Source organism: Typopeltis vanoorti, chromosome 4, assembly GCF_054136105.1.
Source record: "Typopeltis vanoorti isolate ZY-2024b chromosome 4, IOZ_Tvanoo_1.0, whole genome shotgun sequence".
In the NCBI taxonomy this organism is placed as follows: Eukaryota; Metazoa; Arthropoda; class Arachnida; order Uropygi; family Thelyphonidae; genus Typopeltis; species Typopeltis vanoorti.
This window is the reverse complement of record NC_143552.1, coordinates 108205001-108220328: the sequence shown is the minus strand read 5'-3', so window position 1 is coordinate 108220328 and position 15328 is coordinate 108205001. Positions and strand designations below refer to the sequence as shown.

The 15328-nt window shown below is 35.7% G+C and overlaps 1 protein-coding gene across 5 annotated transcripts in view; it reads right to left on the bottom strand.

Moving 5' to 3' along the window:
• LOC150107595 (solute carrier family 2, facilitated glucose transporter member 1-like) overlaps positions 1-15328 on the bottom strand; it is a 274124-nt gene that overhangs the window by 162362 nt on the left and 96434 nt on the right. Inside the window, exon 1 of one of the 5 annotated variants that reach the window (XM_090391415.1) lies at positions 9756-9896. The exons of the other annotated variants lie outside the window; for them this stretch is intronic. Within the exon in view, the coding sequence (XP_090247541.1) occupies positions 9756-9776 (21 nt within the window). The 5' untranslated portion in view covers positions 9777-9896. Of the gene's footprint in view, positions 1-9755; positions 9897-15328 lie in introns of those variants that run through there. 5 annotated transcript variants of the gene reach the window in all.

The following is a 15328-nucleotide window of genomic DNA, read 5'->3' as shown; positions in this document are numbered from 1 at the left end:
TCTCGAGCTGCCTTCTCTGTTTATTATAATCACCTGCCTTGTAATTCCCCAAGTCAATGCTCTTACATACACTGTCACCATCCATTTAAAAACTTCATGATCATTCTCACCAACTGGAGGCATTATGGTCAACTCGTTCAGAGAAAGATTCTTGGATGCTATTATTAGATGCCAAATTTGAGGATGTTGTGGTTCCTGAGATATAACTTTTGAGAGGTACCTTGTCAGGTTAAATTTTAGGTTATTTAAAATGAGGCTGGGAGGGGCTCTTGTAGCGTGAAGCCCTAATCTACGGATTGTATAGCTTATGAACAACCCTTTGTGATTTAACTAACCTAAATCACGAAGTCTAGCCAAGTCGAAATGTTTATTTTCACTAATTGGAGGCATAATGATCAACTCATTATTATACAGATACTTGGATGCTATGACCAAACGTTCTTTTACCACGACTCCTTCCCAATCACGAATTCGGAAAAATTACCTTCTTCCCCATTTTACTGATATTCTTGTCGTAAATGTAAACAATTTATACATCTGAAATAACGAAAATTTACACAGAATGGTGAAATTTTAAGTGGGGGGTGCTGCCTATACAAAAAAAAAAAAAAAAAAAAAATAGGCAGACCCCCCCCTCCCCACTTAAAATTTCACCGGGCCGCCACTGCACAGAATACTAAATAATTCATTATCGAAACGTACAGCTACGATGGTGACATTTTGATTTCTTTACATTATAGTGAGAGTGTTATAGGCAATAAGAATGTATGCTGTATTCTTCCACTGCAATGATATAATTAATGGGAAAACAAGCAGTATGTTTCCTTATAAAAAAAAATTATATGTGTGTATATAATTAAGGGATAATAGCTTTTTATGCAGATAGTTGATAATTCCTTTGTGTATAGGTGTAAGTAAATAAGCAATAAAGGTTTGGAGGGGGGGGGGATCTCCATCGATGAACGTCCTTAGACATTGGATCTTCTTTCACTATGCGTTATTCCCGCTTCCTATGCAGGGTCCGCGTGTTACTTAGATGCAACTTCTTTGTTAGTACCACTCCCAACCAACCTGTCGCTGGGGGGGGGGATATATTCTTGACTGTAGAAGCGTATGTTCACGGAGCCGGTTTGCGGGATGAAAACCGCCAGATAAACTGGCGAAAAAAAACCATACTACCCGCGCCCAAGACCGGCTAACTTGGCTATGCCTGAGGAAGATCCTCAAGTTCCTCACGTCTTCGACGGGAATCGAACCTGGGACACTCCTTCCCCAGGCATGTGGTCACGAAGCGCAAAACTACTAGACTAACTGTGCTGTGCCACGTAATAATAATCCATAAAAAAGCTGCTTGGTGTGATTTTATTATTATTATTGTTATTATTCGTGACACCTCCAAGGAGTCTGAAGACTCATCGTGAGAGGACACCTATTGTACAACTCTCCGTCTCCACCTCTACCACCAATCATCAACATCAGCGCTATCTGTTGGCCACTACCACCACCACAACTAGTATTTTTTTGTCTGTAAATTGCGTGTGTTCTCAAGGGACGATTTGTCTGCATGCGGGATGAAAAACCTGAGTTTCCGGGAGAAAAAAACCCTGCTACCTCCGTATGAGATTGGCTAACTCACCTTCGATTGAAAACGTCCATATAAAGATTCCTCCCGTCACGACGAGAATCGAACTTAGGCCTTTTCCAATCGAAGGGCGAACGTACTGTCGTTCTTCCAATTCCAATTGCGCTACGCAGGCGCTTGATTTAAACTTTGCAATACAATATTTTTAACAGCACTGGATAGAGATTAATCCCAAACTGTCATGCTAAATATGATTTTTTTTTTTTAAAGTGATTGCTGCTATCAAACTTTCCAGTTGAAGAGAGTGATCATTCGGTGCTACCTTGGAAGGTGCTTGGTCATGTTGATTCTTCGGTTAAGAATGGGTATTTGTGGAATTATAAATCTTGTGATTTTGTTAAACTTAGAAGAGAACTTGTTGTAGTGTCATGACATAATATATGGCAAGGAAAGGATGTTAGTGATGCATATGAAATGATTCAAAGGTATTTGAAGGTAGCATTCCTAGGATGAGAAGAATGAAAAAAAAAAAGGGTTGGAGTTAAATGGATAAGTAATAAGCAAGCACGAGTTGCAGAAGAAGTTGTCGAAATTTTATAAGCTGAACAGTACAAGGCACCAGCAAGAAAGGCGAGATGCATGGTACGAAAGCCGACATCACATTATGAAATGTAACTGGCTGAAACATTTCACAATGAATCCTAAAGGATTCTTTCACTATGTAGTAAAAAGAAAGACGATTATGGAAAACTATCCTTGAATTCTGCTGGTACAGAGGTGATAACAGAACTTGAAGAAATAGTTGAGTTCTCAGCTATCAGCTAACGCCTTTTTGTTCCTGTATAGGGAGTAGGCGAGTCCGTTTTTTTGAGTGGGCAGTTCAATCTCCACTGGTAGCCAATCAGAAATAGATGGCCCAAGGCTATCGCTAATTAATCGGCACGCAGTGAAGAAGGCGGCTAGTAAGTGCCGCCATCTAGTGTCCCTAACCCTAACACAATCTTTTTAATGTCTGAAAATAGTGTGGGTTCGACGGCCGATTTTCTTGAGTTTACGGGACGAAAAACCCGAGTTTCCGGGAGGAAAAAACCCGTTATCCCGTGACAGAGATAAACTAACTCTGGAACCGGTCGAGAAAAGGCTTAGAAAAAGTTCCTCTAGTTGGCGACTAGCCTCGAACGCATTTCGCCATGCGGTCAAGCGCTGTAGTGTGCAAACGCCACTTCTACTGAGCTACACAGGCCCTCAATATAGTTGAGTTACTGAGTGATTATTTTGTGAAAGTATCAACAGAATGAAGGTGAAGTAGTCGTTGATGGGACAGGCATGGATATGATCTTTGAGTCAGACGAACTAGGAGTGCTTCGGATACTAAAAATTCGCGGCTATATGTTGCGCGAATGTGAAAGAGAATTGGTCTTACCTTTGACTAGGCTTTTTAATTTAAGTCTCAGCTCAAGTAAAGTTCCTAGGACATGGAAGGAAGGTATGATAGTTCCACTGAATAAAGGTAAGTCCAAAACAGACCCGTTACTATCACAGGAGTGATGGTTTAAGTTTTGGAAAAGTTGGTGAATGCCAGAATTCAAGATTGGGTGGATAAACAAGATGGTTGCAGGTCAATGGAATGAACATTACAAGAACGGGTTGAAGATTTATGAGTCACAGAAATTAGTTGGCAGGTGGAAAAGGGGTGATATGATTGAGACATACAAATTATTACTGAAGGGTTTTTATAAGATTAATACAGAGGAAATTTTTCAGAACAGGTCTGGTGGTGGGAGAATTAGGGTCTATCCTTAGCAACTGTGCAAGAGTGTTAGAACTAGATTTGTTGCTTGGAAAGTGGTGAATGAGTGAAATAGGTTGCTGGAGTCTGTTGTAGGTGCCATGACTGTGAATGAGTTAAAGCAAAGTATGATAGATACTGCACAAATGTTAGATAGCATTTGGCATGATGTTATGTTTTGGACCTCCCTCGATGAGTCTAAGGGCTCCATGGAGTAGCCCATAATAATAATAATAATAATAATAATAATAATTTGATTCTTTTTATAAGTTAGCATGACTTTATTAAGGAGAGGTCTTGCTTTAGCAATTTACTTTGTTTCTACAAACTCTCAAAAATGATGCTACCTGGCGTATACCAAGTACCATGTTCGTGTAACTTGTCTTACTATGGACAAACAGGAAGATCTATAAATAAACGTATCTCTGTTTATTCTTTTTTTTTTTTTTTTTTTTCAAACTGTTTGTTCAAACTGTTCCAAAAGTTTGGGAAATTGTTATCCTAAGCGGAATTCAATAATTTATCTGCTATATTGTTATTTTAATTTAAGCAATTTTAATTTCAGCCAATAGTTTAATCCATGAACACGCGACTGTATACGTAGAGGGATTCCAATTTAGGCATGCATATTACTATTACTGTTTTTTTAATTCAATTTCTATTGTTGTTTGTTAGTCATACTGTGCATAGTGGCGCACTTAGAATTTAATCTTGGAGGGGACCGAGTACTCAAGATTTAATCTTGGGGAGCCGAGTTGAGTAGACGATTTGAGAATACACACTACGCATTGCATACGAACCTATGATGGAGCATCTGCAGTCATCACCAATACATGATACCCGTGATCTCTGGCCTGGCTCGGGCAAACAAACTATCCCCCGAGCACTACTTCGTTCGCCTTGCGTTCACAACGGCCATGATTCCCGAGAGCTATTGGGTATTCCCACCTTATGTGACCGCTAATTCATAAGTAGTATAGAAATAGAAGATGCGACACAACTTAAATAATAATAAAAAAAAAAACTGTAATTAGGAAAAGATTTTTGGAAAATTTTCTAGTCTTTTTTTTTCCTTTTCCTTTTTTTGGGGGGGAGGGCCCCTTTGTCCCCCTCCCTGGGTGCGCCAATGACTGATGATGTCTTATAAGACAAAATATTTACATAATAAAAAATTATTTACGGTGGCATACGTTTTATTCTATAGTTAAAGCAAAGTATAATAAATTAGTATTATAAAAATATACATTAATAAGTTATGTATATTTTAGTAACGCTACAGTTGGATAAAATTAATGCCAGTACTGTGATATTGCTAGACTTTGTGAAAGCATTCACTGAATACCGCACTTGAATCAGTAAGCTAAAGCAAATGGGGATGGATAGTGGATTGGTGAAATGGATAAGTGGGTGGTTATCAGACAGGCATGGAAGAACAGTGTATGGTGGAGCAGAGTCAAAGATTAGGAAAGTGACCAGTGGTGTGCCACAAGACTTTGTTCTTGGTCCACTGTTGTTTAATTTGTATATTAATGATATTGGATATAATCTGATGAGTGATATACAGTTGTTAACTGATGATGCTAAATTTGGAAGAGCTTTAATAAATAAAGGCGATATAGCGATCCTGCAGGATGATTTGAATAAGCTGTCATTGTGGTCAAATGATAACGGTTTTGCTTTTAATGTGGATAAATGTAAAGTTATTCACTTTGGACTGATAAAAGTTTCACTTAGTGTATTATATTGATGGGATCATTGCTGGAAATTGATGAGGCTGAGGATCTGGGTGTTATGGTTAATAGGGAACTGAAGCTCAGAGGTCATATTGCAAAAATTGGCAAAACAGTTCAGAAGATCACTTCGATACTCAAAAATACGTTGACTAGTAGGGACAAAAAAAAAGTCATTATTCCTCTATATAAGTCTCTGACACGTCCCCATCTGGACTGCTGTGCTCAGATTTTGTTGCCTGGGTTTCTTGGTAATATGGAAGTAGAAAGGATTCAGAAGTAGGTAAGCAAGATGGTTTTGGACTTATAGAATATTCTGTATGAAGAGAGAGAGAGAGAGAGAGAGAGAGAGAGAGAGAGAGAGAGAGAGAGAGAGAGAGAGAAATTGAACATTTGTGGGTTTACAAAAATTGGCAGATATAAGGAAAAGAGATGGCATGATATAAACATTCAAGTAAACGAAAATGTTTCTTAGAATGGAAGTGGACGAACTGTTCGCTATATAGCAGTGGGGACAGAACAAGAGGTCATCATTGGAAATTAAATAAACCTTTAGTTAGAAAGAATGTAAGATCTAAATTTTTTGCTACCAGGGTGGTGAATGAGTGGAATGGGTTGCCTGCGGTTGTTGTTAGTTCTTCATCAGTGAATTAAGGAGAGGTATGATAGTTACTGTGTGAATAATGGTTAGCTTCTGCCTCTCATGGTGAAATTCTGGTTGAATTGTGGATGGTACGATAAGTATATTGTGAACCATGCTGTGGGCCTCTGCGATGAGTCTTTCGGCTCCATGGAGATATTTTTTTTTTTTTTTTATTATTATGTGACACCTCCAGGGAGTCCAAAGACTCATTGAGGGAGAATGTTCCAACAGCATCGAATGATTGATTCCTTCCAACTACTAACCGCGCTCAAACTTGCTTAACTTTTTGCTGAGCCATTAATAGCAGAGGCTCTACCAATCGCCAACCTTTGATATCCATTAACAACAACAATAATAATACACTTTCATTGTTGCTACGGTGTGTTTCAAGTTATTATGAACTATCAAAATAATAGTTTTGATGTTAAAGTCGAATCTGATTTTGATGCGACTAATTTTCAGTGAAAAAAATGTATTAACACTTTTAAAAATTAAAAAAAAAAAAAACTTGTCGAATCCAATAAATCCAATGACAAATATAAAAAAAAAAAAATAATAAAACCGAATGGTAAATTCACTGGTAGGCGTTCTGGTTTTACAAACGAGCTGTTAAATGAATTTCTGGACATGAGAATCAAGATATTCTCTAGAATTAGACATCCTAGACTCTACGTTTTGACGCTTTTAGATATCTAAAAACGTCTAAACGTACTAACACGTCGTCATATAAACTTGTAGTTGCCGATGCCTATTAGGGAACGCAATCATCACAGTGGGTTTAGGATACTGCGAAAGAACGTAGGTGGGATCTAGTCTCTCTCCTGGTCGAACAGTAATTGACTACGAGATAAAGATTTTATTTTTTCCACAAATGAAATATTTGTCATGAATTATAAAAAAAATCCTGCGTTAATTAAAGAAGAATCATCAGCTTCATGGAAATATATATAAAATTAATATTTCAATACATATAATTTATTTATTTAATATTTAATTAAATTTATTATTAATTATATTTAAAGTTATTTAACACACACACACACACACACAATATTCAAATTCATGGAAAACTGAATACAAATGGGACAACAATTATAATGAATTGTCACGAAAATTAATTGGATATCTAAGCGTTATATACTTTATTAACACAGAAATATAAAGTATTTTAAATTAAATTGCATTACAAAATGAAAAATGTTTGATGTTAAATTAAGAAATGCAGTTATTAATGACTTCATAAGCAACAACTTCAGATATAAAATAAATTTAACTTCCGCTGTTTTGCACAATATAATCCCAACATCTTTCTGAAAATATTTGCCACGCTGACAGAAAGGCAATATTGCCACACCTACATTCGGAGCGAAGGAGACCAGGAGAAAAGAGAGACAAAGCCAAAACAGACATGACGTCATGCTGCAGGAGGCTCGGCATATTCTAAGCCAATAAGAACGAACTGCAGAGGAGGTGTGGGCTCTGTATATCGAAGTCGTACAAATTAAATATAGAAACTATAGTTTTTACAGTTGAGGGTTATCTGAATTAAAAGAACTTTACAATAATATATATTTAAAACAGTGAAACGTTTAAAATATTTTTTTATTATCTTTGGGTTTTATTTAGGTTTTATTATCTTTGGGTTATGTTATTTAGGTTTTATTATCTTTGGATTCGCATTCATTTTTTTTAAAACAAAAACTATCTTAATTTAATAATGTGCTATCATGGTAAATAGGTAATAATTATTTTGTAGCAGTGATCATTCTTTCACTATTAATAAATAAGCAATAAAAAAGAAATGTAGATAGAACACTAGCACAGATCATGTATCATTTGTTCATTAATGTATATGAAATAAAAGTGTAAACTGGTGACTAGTGTCTCCTCATACATAGCAAGAAGTTGATGTAGAAATCGTCATTATTAAATTATAATTATTTTAACGATATTTCTATCAAATGAGAAAATGAAAATTTATTTAGTTTAATTAATTTAACTCGAGAATAAGTATGCTTTGTTTTGTTTTAATGCAATAAACACACTGCATTAAAACCAGACGAAGAATGCAAATGGGCGGTGTCATTGCATAATTTATATTGAAATTATCAGTACATCATCCTTCATGTATATTTAAAACTTCACACTAACTAAAAAAGAAAACCATCGAGAGAGAGAGAGAGAACGTGATGCAATATATACTCGTACATACAGGTAGCAAGTGCAATTTGCAACCGTTTATATGTCTTAGTAAAATTGTGAAATGTTCGGAGACACTGTTGAGTAATAAAACCTGTATGATGCATTACAGCTCTGAAAGACGGAATGGGTTTTATATATATATAAAACCAGAAATTTTCGCTTCGGGAATCTTTTTTTTTTTTTTAAAAAAAAAAAAAACATTTACTATTATACCAACTTTTCATTGAATTATACACACACAATCCAATGGAAAATACTAGTTATTTGCCAATATTTTTTCCTTGTTGATGCTGTATTTCGACACTAGCTTGGAGTCTGAGTTACATATTTCCTTTAAGCTGTTACTAATCGAGCCGAATCAGATGTATTCCGTAATTAACTACTGATATATTTTAATTACTAAATTAATAAAAGGGGGAAATAATATTTCTGAAGTGTCTTTATCAGCCATTTTGCAATTTTATCTGAGTAACGTATTTATTGATATGAAAAGAAAATCAAGATTATGACTTTGTTATTTGCTAAAACCATGCTTATGTGAAACAATGTTAATGATACGTAATTAAGTACCTCTGGTATAATTAACACACATTTTTAAATTATAATTCTCTCTCTCTGCTGGTTTTAGCATTTAGTATAATTATTCATGATAATGAGATGGTAAATGTATATTGTAAGGAGTTTGCACAAATAAGCTCAGGTCACAATTCTGAGAGTCTACTTAAAATATAGACATCATTGTGAAGTTATTACGATTGTTATTATTATATGGGCACCTTCACTGAGTCCATAGACTCATCGTGGTAGGCCTACTAACCATCATCCGTTTTGTACAATATGAACTATGCAAATTCATTTAAATATTGAAATTCTAAATTATTATTATTATTTCATTAACTCTCCTGGAGTCAAAGACTCGTCGAAAGAGAGAGAGAGAGAGAGAGAGAGAGAGAGAGAGAGAGAGAGAGAGAGAGAGAGAGAGAGAGAGAGAGAGAGAGGGGGGGGGGGGGGTATTTGAATTTATAATTCTAATTTCGTAGTTTTGTCTCAACTGTATAAACATAAAATAAATCTCAATAAGGGAAACAGTTGCTATATAAAAATGTAGACTTCATCATTTCTATCATAACAGGTACTACTATTATTAATGATAAATACGCATAACAAATCCTCTTTGCAACCATCTTCTAGTGATATGGAAACTTCTAGAGAAGAAACATAAGAGGAGCTATAGAGCATGTTGCATGCAACTTCTTTCCGAACGTTGGTCCAATTTATAAAGAATTTTTAATTGATAAAGCTCCGAGTTGTCAATCATCGTTAATTTTTCATTAAGATAAGAGTATGGTATTGCGATATCTCAAACTAAAATCCAGTAGATCACGAATTTCGGTTATTGGAAAGTTGTTCTGAGTAAAATTCGTGCAAAACTAAACATATTCAAAAATACACAAATCAACATAATAAGATGCATTTATAATTACGTTGATATTTCGACTAAACCATAATTAATAGTAACTTAAATAAATTGAAGTAATAAGGTAGCAATATTATTTCAATATTAGAAAAAAGTATGTATCGCTCTCTGTGCTGGTAAATGAATATAAAAATTAATCTATTTCTAGATACAGAGAGGGATAAATACTCTCTTTCCTACTGATGTGCAATATTCACTTCTCAATCCGGCTAACGTAGATAAATCCTCCTCGTCATATATATTATCCTACAGGAAATTATTAATAACGACATGCTCTAACTTAACCATATTTCTATTTTAGCTATAGCAATAAATATTTTTAAAATGCTCACCGCCCGTCGGATATATGGCATTGCTATGTTCTTATAAGAGTTTTCTTGCGTTTGTAGAGTCACAGTAGAGCAACGAAAGTTTCGGTCTGTTTACGTTAGTTACTCAGATTAATTTGTCTCAGGAATGCTTCTGCCACACTTAACTAAAGGTTCCCGGCAAATTGCCCGAAAGAACGTGGCCTAACTTTACCCACAATTCCACGAACCTTGCAACGACACAACATACGGCGAACACACCCCCGTGACGTCACATTATGGGTCTGGAAAAGCTGCCATCGATCGTGACTTGGCTCACGCGCTAGGTGAATATGCGCCGTCGTCTAGCGAACAGAACACCGCTTGAAGGAAAATACTTATGTTATTTTTAGACGGGTTAGGGTTAGTGGCTGAATTTTTTTGTTTTTATATATTTATATTTTCTCCAAAGGTATCTGCAACGAAAGTTCCGTTTTTGGGTGGGATTAGGTAGAGGAACAAAAGAAACTTGATAAAAAAAATTACGTTATTTGGAATAAAAAGATAATTATACATATAAGGCAGTTGACATCCCAATACGCTGACAGCGCTTTTGAGACTATTGACCTGAACTTTTTTTTTTATTCGCACTTAGAAAGTAAACGTAGCTGGAAGGTTGGAAGACCGGGAGAAAGGTGTTCTGTTGTAGTTGAAGTTTTCGCCTATCCTTTGTCATCTTTCGCTAAATCTCAATCTCTCTATTTCTCCATCTCAAAGAGGAGAAAAATGGAAAATACATGAGAACTCCAACAGAAAACCATTGAAAATTATTTACTGTATTTATTATATTATTTGTCCCAAACATAATTTTTTCCTTATGCAACACTGGTTCCAAACAGTGTTGGAGCAACGAAGACTGATTACATCCATTAACAGAATGTTTCTTGCCATCTCCGTATATCTAAGATAAGAGACATCATCGTCAAATTCCTGATATGTACCCTCAAGGGTGGTGGTGGTTGGGAAGGGGTGAAGGGGAAGGGATATAGAATACTATGCACATAATGGTACCACTGTGTATAAGGTTGGAGATTCATGACTGCCAAACCTAATAGATAAGGGAACAGCGTTCTCTTCTTCACAAAACGGCCTGCAATCCTTTTGTATTCCTTGAGCATCGCGGATTGTCGAATGCTTTTATTCATCCTCTGCATACCGATCTTAATGAATATTTTTTTCATATATGCAAATTATATCTGAATATTTTCTCTAAATGCATTTTTTCAATCTGTTTTAATAGATTTTGTTGATTTATTTTTTAAAGAAAATACATCACTAGACGCATATAAAGTCCAACTTTTCGAATTAAATACAAAAATAAAATAGATTAAGAAACCGGTATGAAAATTGCAGTTCTACTTGGTAAGCTGAACGTTAAAATGATAGCGTCCTTGCATTCTTAGTAAATGGTTATAAAGCGACGTGACGCCTAGCTGTTTGACTGGTTCTTGTCGCATTGAATCACCTTGTATAAAACTGAAACTAGTTTGAAGTTGACCTTTTTTATTGAACCTCTGTGTGTGTGTGTGTGTGTGTGTGTGTGTGTGTGTGTGTGTGTGTGTGTGTGTGTGTGTGTGTGCGTGTGTGCAGGCACACACATTCTCCTGCCTTCACGGTTTCATCGATTTCTTTCCATATATGTGATAATAACTTTTAACAGTTTCGAGCTCCCTCCCCACTTTTTTTTTTTTTGCACGATGGATACGTTGCAGTACAAGATAAACTAGTTTGGTTTGACTGAGCTTAAAAAAATCTACATGTATGTGTGTGTGATTGAAAAAAAAAAATCCAATAGATGAAAAGGAATTCAAGAGACTGTTTGTTCTTTGATTTGAACATTATCTCTTCATACGAACAATGCATTTACTCGTTTTAAAAATGCTCACAGAAATCAAACGTAATTATTAACTCTATCAAATGTAATTATTAAGTTATATGTCTTAGTATTTCATAAACCAACTCATAACTCTCTCATAACGATATTAAAGATAAAAGCTATTTTGAATCTTTGATGTTCATAATATAAAGTGAATCATGATTATTTTATATGGTTCATCGCGGAAGGCCCATTCTACAATATCCGAGGTCTATTCCATCCATTAAATGCATTTTTGTCTGTTAGTTGACTGCAGGAAACCGGCTAACTCACTTTCACAATAACAACAACAAAAACGCTTATAAAGGTTTATTTAAGTTGTTAAGGGATATTTACATCCCATATTGTTTCTTAGCCGAATAAGAAACTCAAAGAGTTTCATGCCGAATAAAGAAACTATATAAAGTTCGGCGATTCCAAGCGTAAGCAAATACTTGGATAGTGTAGCACCTGACCCATTTGGTAGTGAAAACTGAGGCAACTCATAGTAAGGGTGGAGCAAGCGCCGATCACTATTCTTGGTATTTACCTTTCATACCGTTACGAGATTCGAACCTGTGGTTTCAACAAAAAGGTGACTGTTGTGGATGTTGTCCTTTCGGGTGAGAGTTAAGGAGGATGTAAGTAATTCTTGCTTATTATTTTGTTTTCATCTCGCCGAATCAATATGGCCTTAAAAAAAAAAATTAAAAAAAAGTCATCATTCTAACGAAACCATCCGTTAACTAACTGCTTAATGCATTTGCAATTAACGTAATTAAAATATCCCATGAAGACAACACGTTTCGTCCGGTAACTGTCGAATCACCTTTAGCTACACAATCCACTGAATGACGAAGATGAAAAATGACTAATCTGGTGATATTCTGCATTTACAGCTGCATCGGTGACATGATTTTCAGCTCTACATTGCATCTTATTTCATTTTATAGTTACTTAAATTATTATCTTTGACTTTATATTGAATTTGTAATCTTCTCCTCACCATTATCACAAGTGCTCTGCCTTATTTGGCTATTCCACTAAGTTTCCTTGTGTCGTTCTTGTTTTTTCTCTTCTGATTTTAATTTTTTTTTCCTCTTTAAAGCATCTGTAGTGTCACACTTTTCCGCTCCAGATCATTTGTCCTTCAGTTTTTAGCTTTTATCATTTTTTTTAATAACTCATTACCTGTTAACTTAACACATCTCCTATCACATTTTTCTCCGTTTTAATTTCAATATATATATATATTTTTTCCAGTTCCTTATTCTTTACCACATCAATCCATTTTACTTTTTTATAATCTCTCTCTTTCCGTATATATATATATTTAATTTGTGTTTTTACTTGTTAATAATTTAAGCAATTTTAGCTATTGCTACTATACTTTTCACTTTATTTTTTCGATGTGATAAAAATTTCAGTGCAAAAATAAAACTAAACAATGAAATAACCACAGAAAAACCCAGCGTTATCTATCGGTCAAGAGATGAACTATAGCGCATATTCTGCTTATATCTGCTTATTCACTTCTATTTATATGACTACTAAAAATGTAAACTATACACGACGTCTAAATCAGCTGCAGAATCCCCATACTTCTTTTTTTAGTATTCGAGTAATTGTAAATAGATGACTGAACTAAGGATCTGGCGCAAAGGACAAACCACTCTCCGCAAGTTGCATTACTTGAGATTTGGCAGAATATTTATTTTGCATATTTATTATGCATATTGTTATTTTACACCTGTTTTTAAAACTTTCTATATTCTGTTTGGCATATCAGTAACAATATAATATATTTCGTAAACTAATACGAATCGGATACGTTACGGATACTAAAGCCGGTTTGAAGGCACAGAATGGTGCAGAACTGTGGATAGGGTGGCGTAATGGCTCACTTTCATCCATTCTATCGACGATGCTCCTTGATTGAAAAGACTAAGGTTCGAATCCCGCCTTAGACAGTGATGGTAGGATGGATGATCGAATGCTTTGAATTACAGCCTAAGCAACTAACGCTATGAGGCTGGTATAATATGCCTATTGATTGCCACCACCTCCTTTTGAAACCGGCTATCTTACCTTCTGCCGAAAAAGCCAGGTGCACTATACTTTGCTCATGCGGTCTCGGCATACTATGGTCAGACGGAATTCTCCGCACGAACACACAAAGCTGAACACCGAAGATACGTCAGATATTTAGAGCCTTAGAACACGGACTCGCCGAGCATGACATAATGCATACCACATGATCAACTAGAATAATCACAGTAAATTCCTCTTCAAAAGATTGTTCCAATACACTTACGAAGCACTACTCATCCATTCAATCTCAGTAGGAAAGATGGATTACGACTTCCCGTTTTTTAGAAAGTGATTTTATAAAATTCCCATTACCGTGTTAACCAGAAGCCATCCCTTCCCGCTACCGCGATATGTTTTTTTATCAGATATCGCCTAGTTAGCACGTTATTATATACGCGTGAGAAGAGTCATCTCATTACATTTCAGTGCTGTGTATGTGTGTGTCTTTTTCTCTCAACCATATGGTTGGTGGAACAACATTACTAGGAAATTATTATAGAACAAGATGGTTTCCCATTGCATTCTTTGTCAGGAGGGCTGGCTTGTCTGCTTTGAGGGGCAAAAAAACCCTCTCCACCTTCATATAAGACTGGTAACTCACCTTTGATTAAAAGCTCTGATAAAGGTTCTTGATGTTATAGAAGCGATTCCAACCAAGCGAGCTATGGAAGCTCTAGTGCTGTATCAGCTTTTATTTCATTTCCCTTATGAATTCAGAACCACTTGAACGCGGTTACTGAAATATCGCGGAATACATCTTGACCCGACCATTCTAAGCTACGAGTACACCATAGGAATTAATTTTGTTATTATAAAGTAACTGCCTTGCATAAAAATTCATCTTGGAGTTATAAAAAAAAATCAGCTAACGCCTTTTTGTTCCCGTATAGGGAGTAGGCGAGGCCTTTATACCATAACTAGCTTTTGGAGACTGCGTGGGCAGTTCACTCTCCACCGGTAGCCAATTAGAGATAGCCTGCCCATGTCTATCACTAATTATAGGCAGCCACCGATGAAGAGACTGGCAAACAAGTGCTGCCATCTCTTGGTGCTAACAGGATATGTTACTGTCTGAAATAATGTGGGTACTACGGTCGATTTTCTTGAGTTTACAGGGAGAAAAAACCGAAAAAACCCGCTTTCCCATGCCGGAGATCGACTAACTTGGGAACCGGTCGAAAATAGGCTTAGAAAAAGTTCCTCCAGTCGGCGACTAGACTTGAACATAAGTCTAATTTCGAGCGACCAAGCGCAGAGTACGCAAGCGCCACTTCTACTGAGCTGCACTGGCCTATCCTGGAGTTATTGCTTCGTAAAATTTTGCCGATTGGGATGTGCAAATCATCCGACTGAATTCATTGGCATCATTACAAATTCAGTATTTGTAAGGATTCAAATATCGAATTTCAATCAAATCTGTCTAACTAGAGCAGAAGAAGAATTCTATATACAATGATGGATAAAACGAATTTTTATTTATTTTGTATTTATTTATTTATTATGTATTTTGCGAAGCACGCCTAAAAAAAAAAAAAAAGACGGAACACGAATTCATCTTTTCCAGTTTCTTGCTCTAAAAATAATTTTTCAGTATTTTATACAAACATTACCA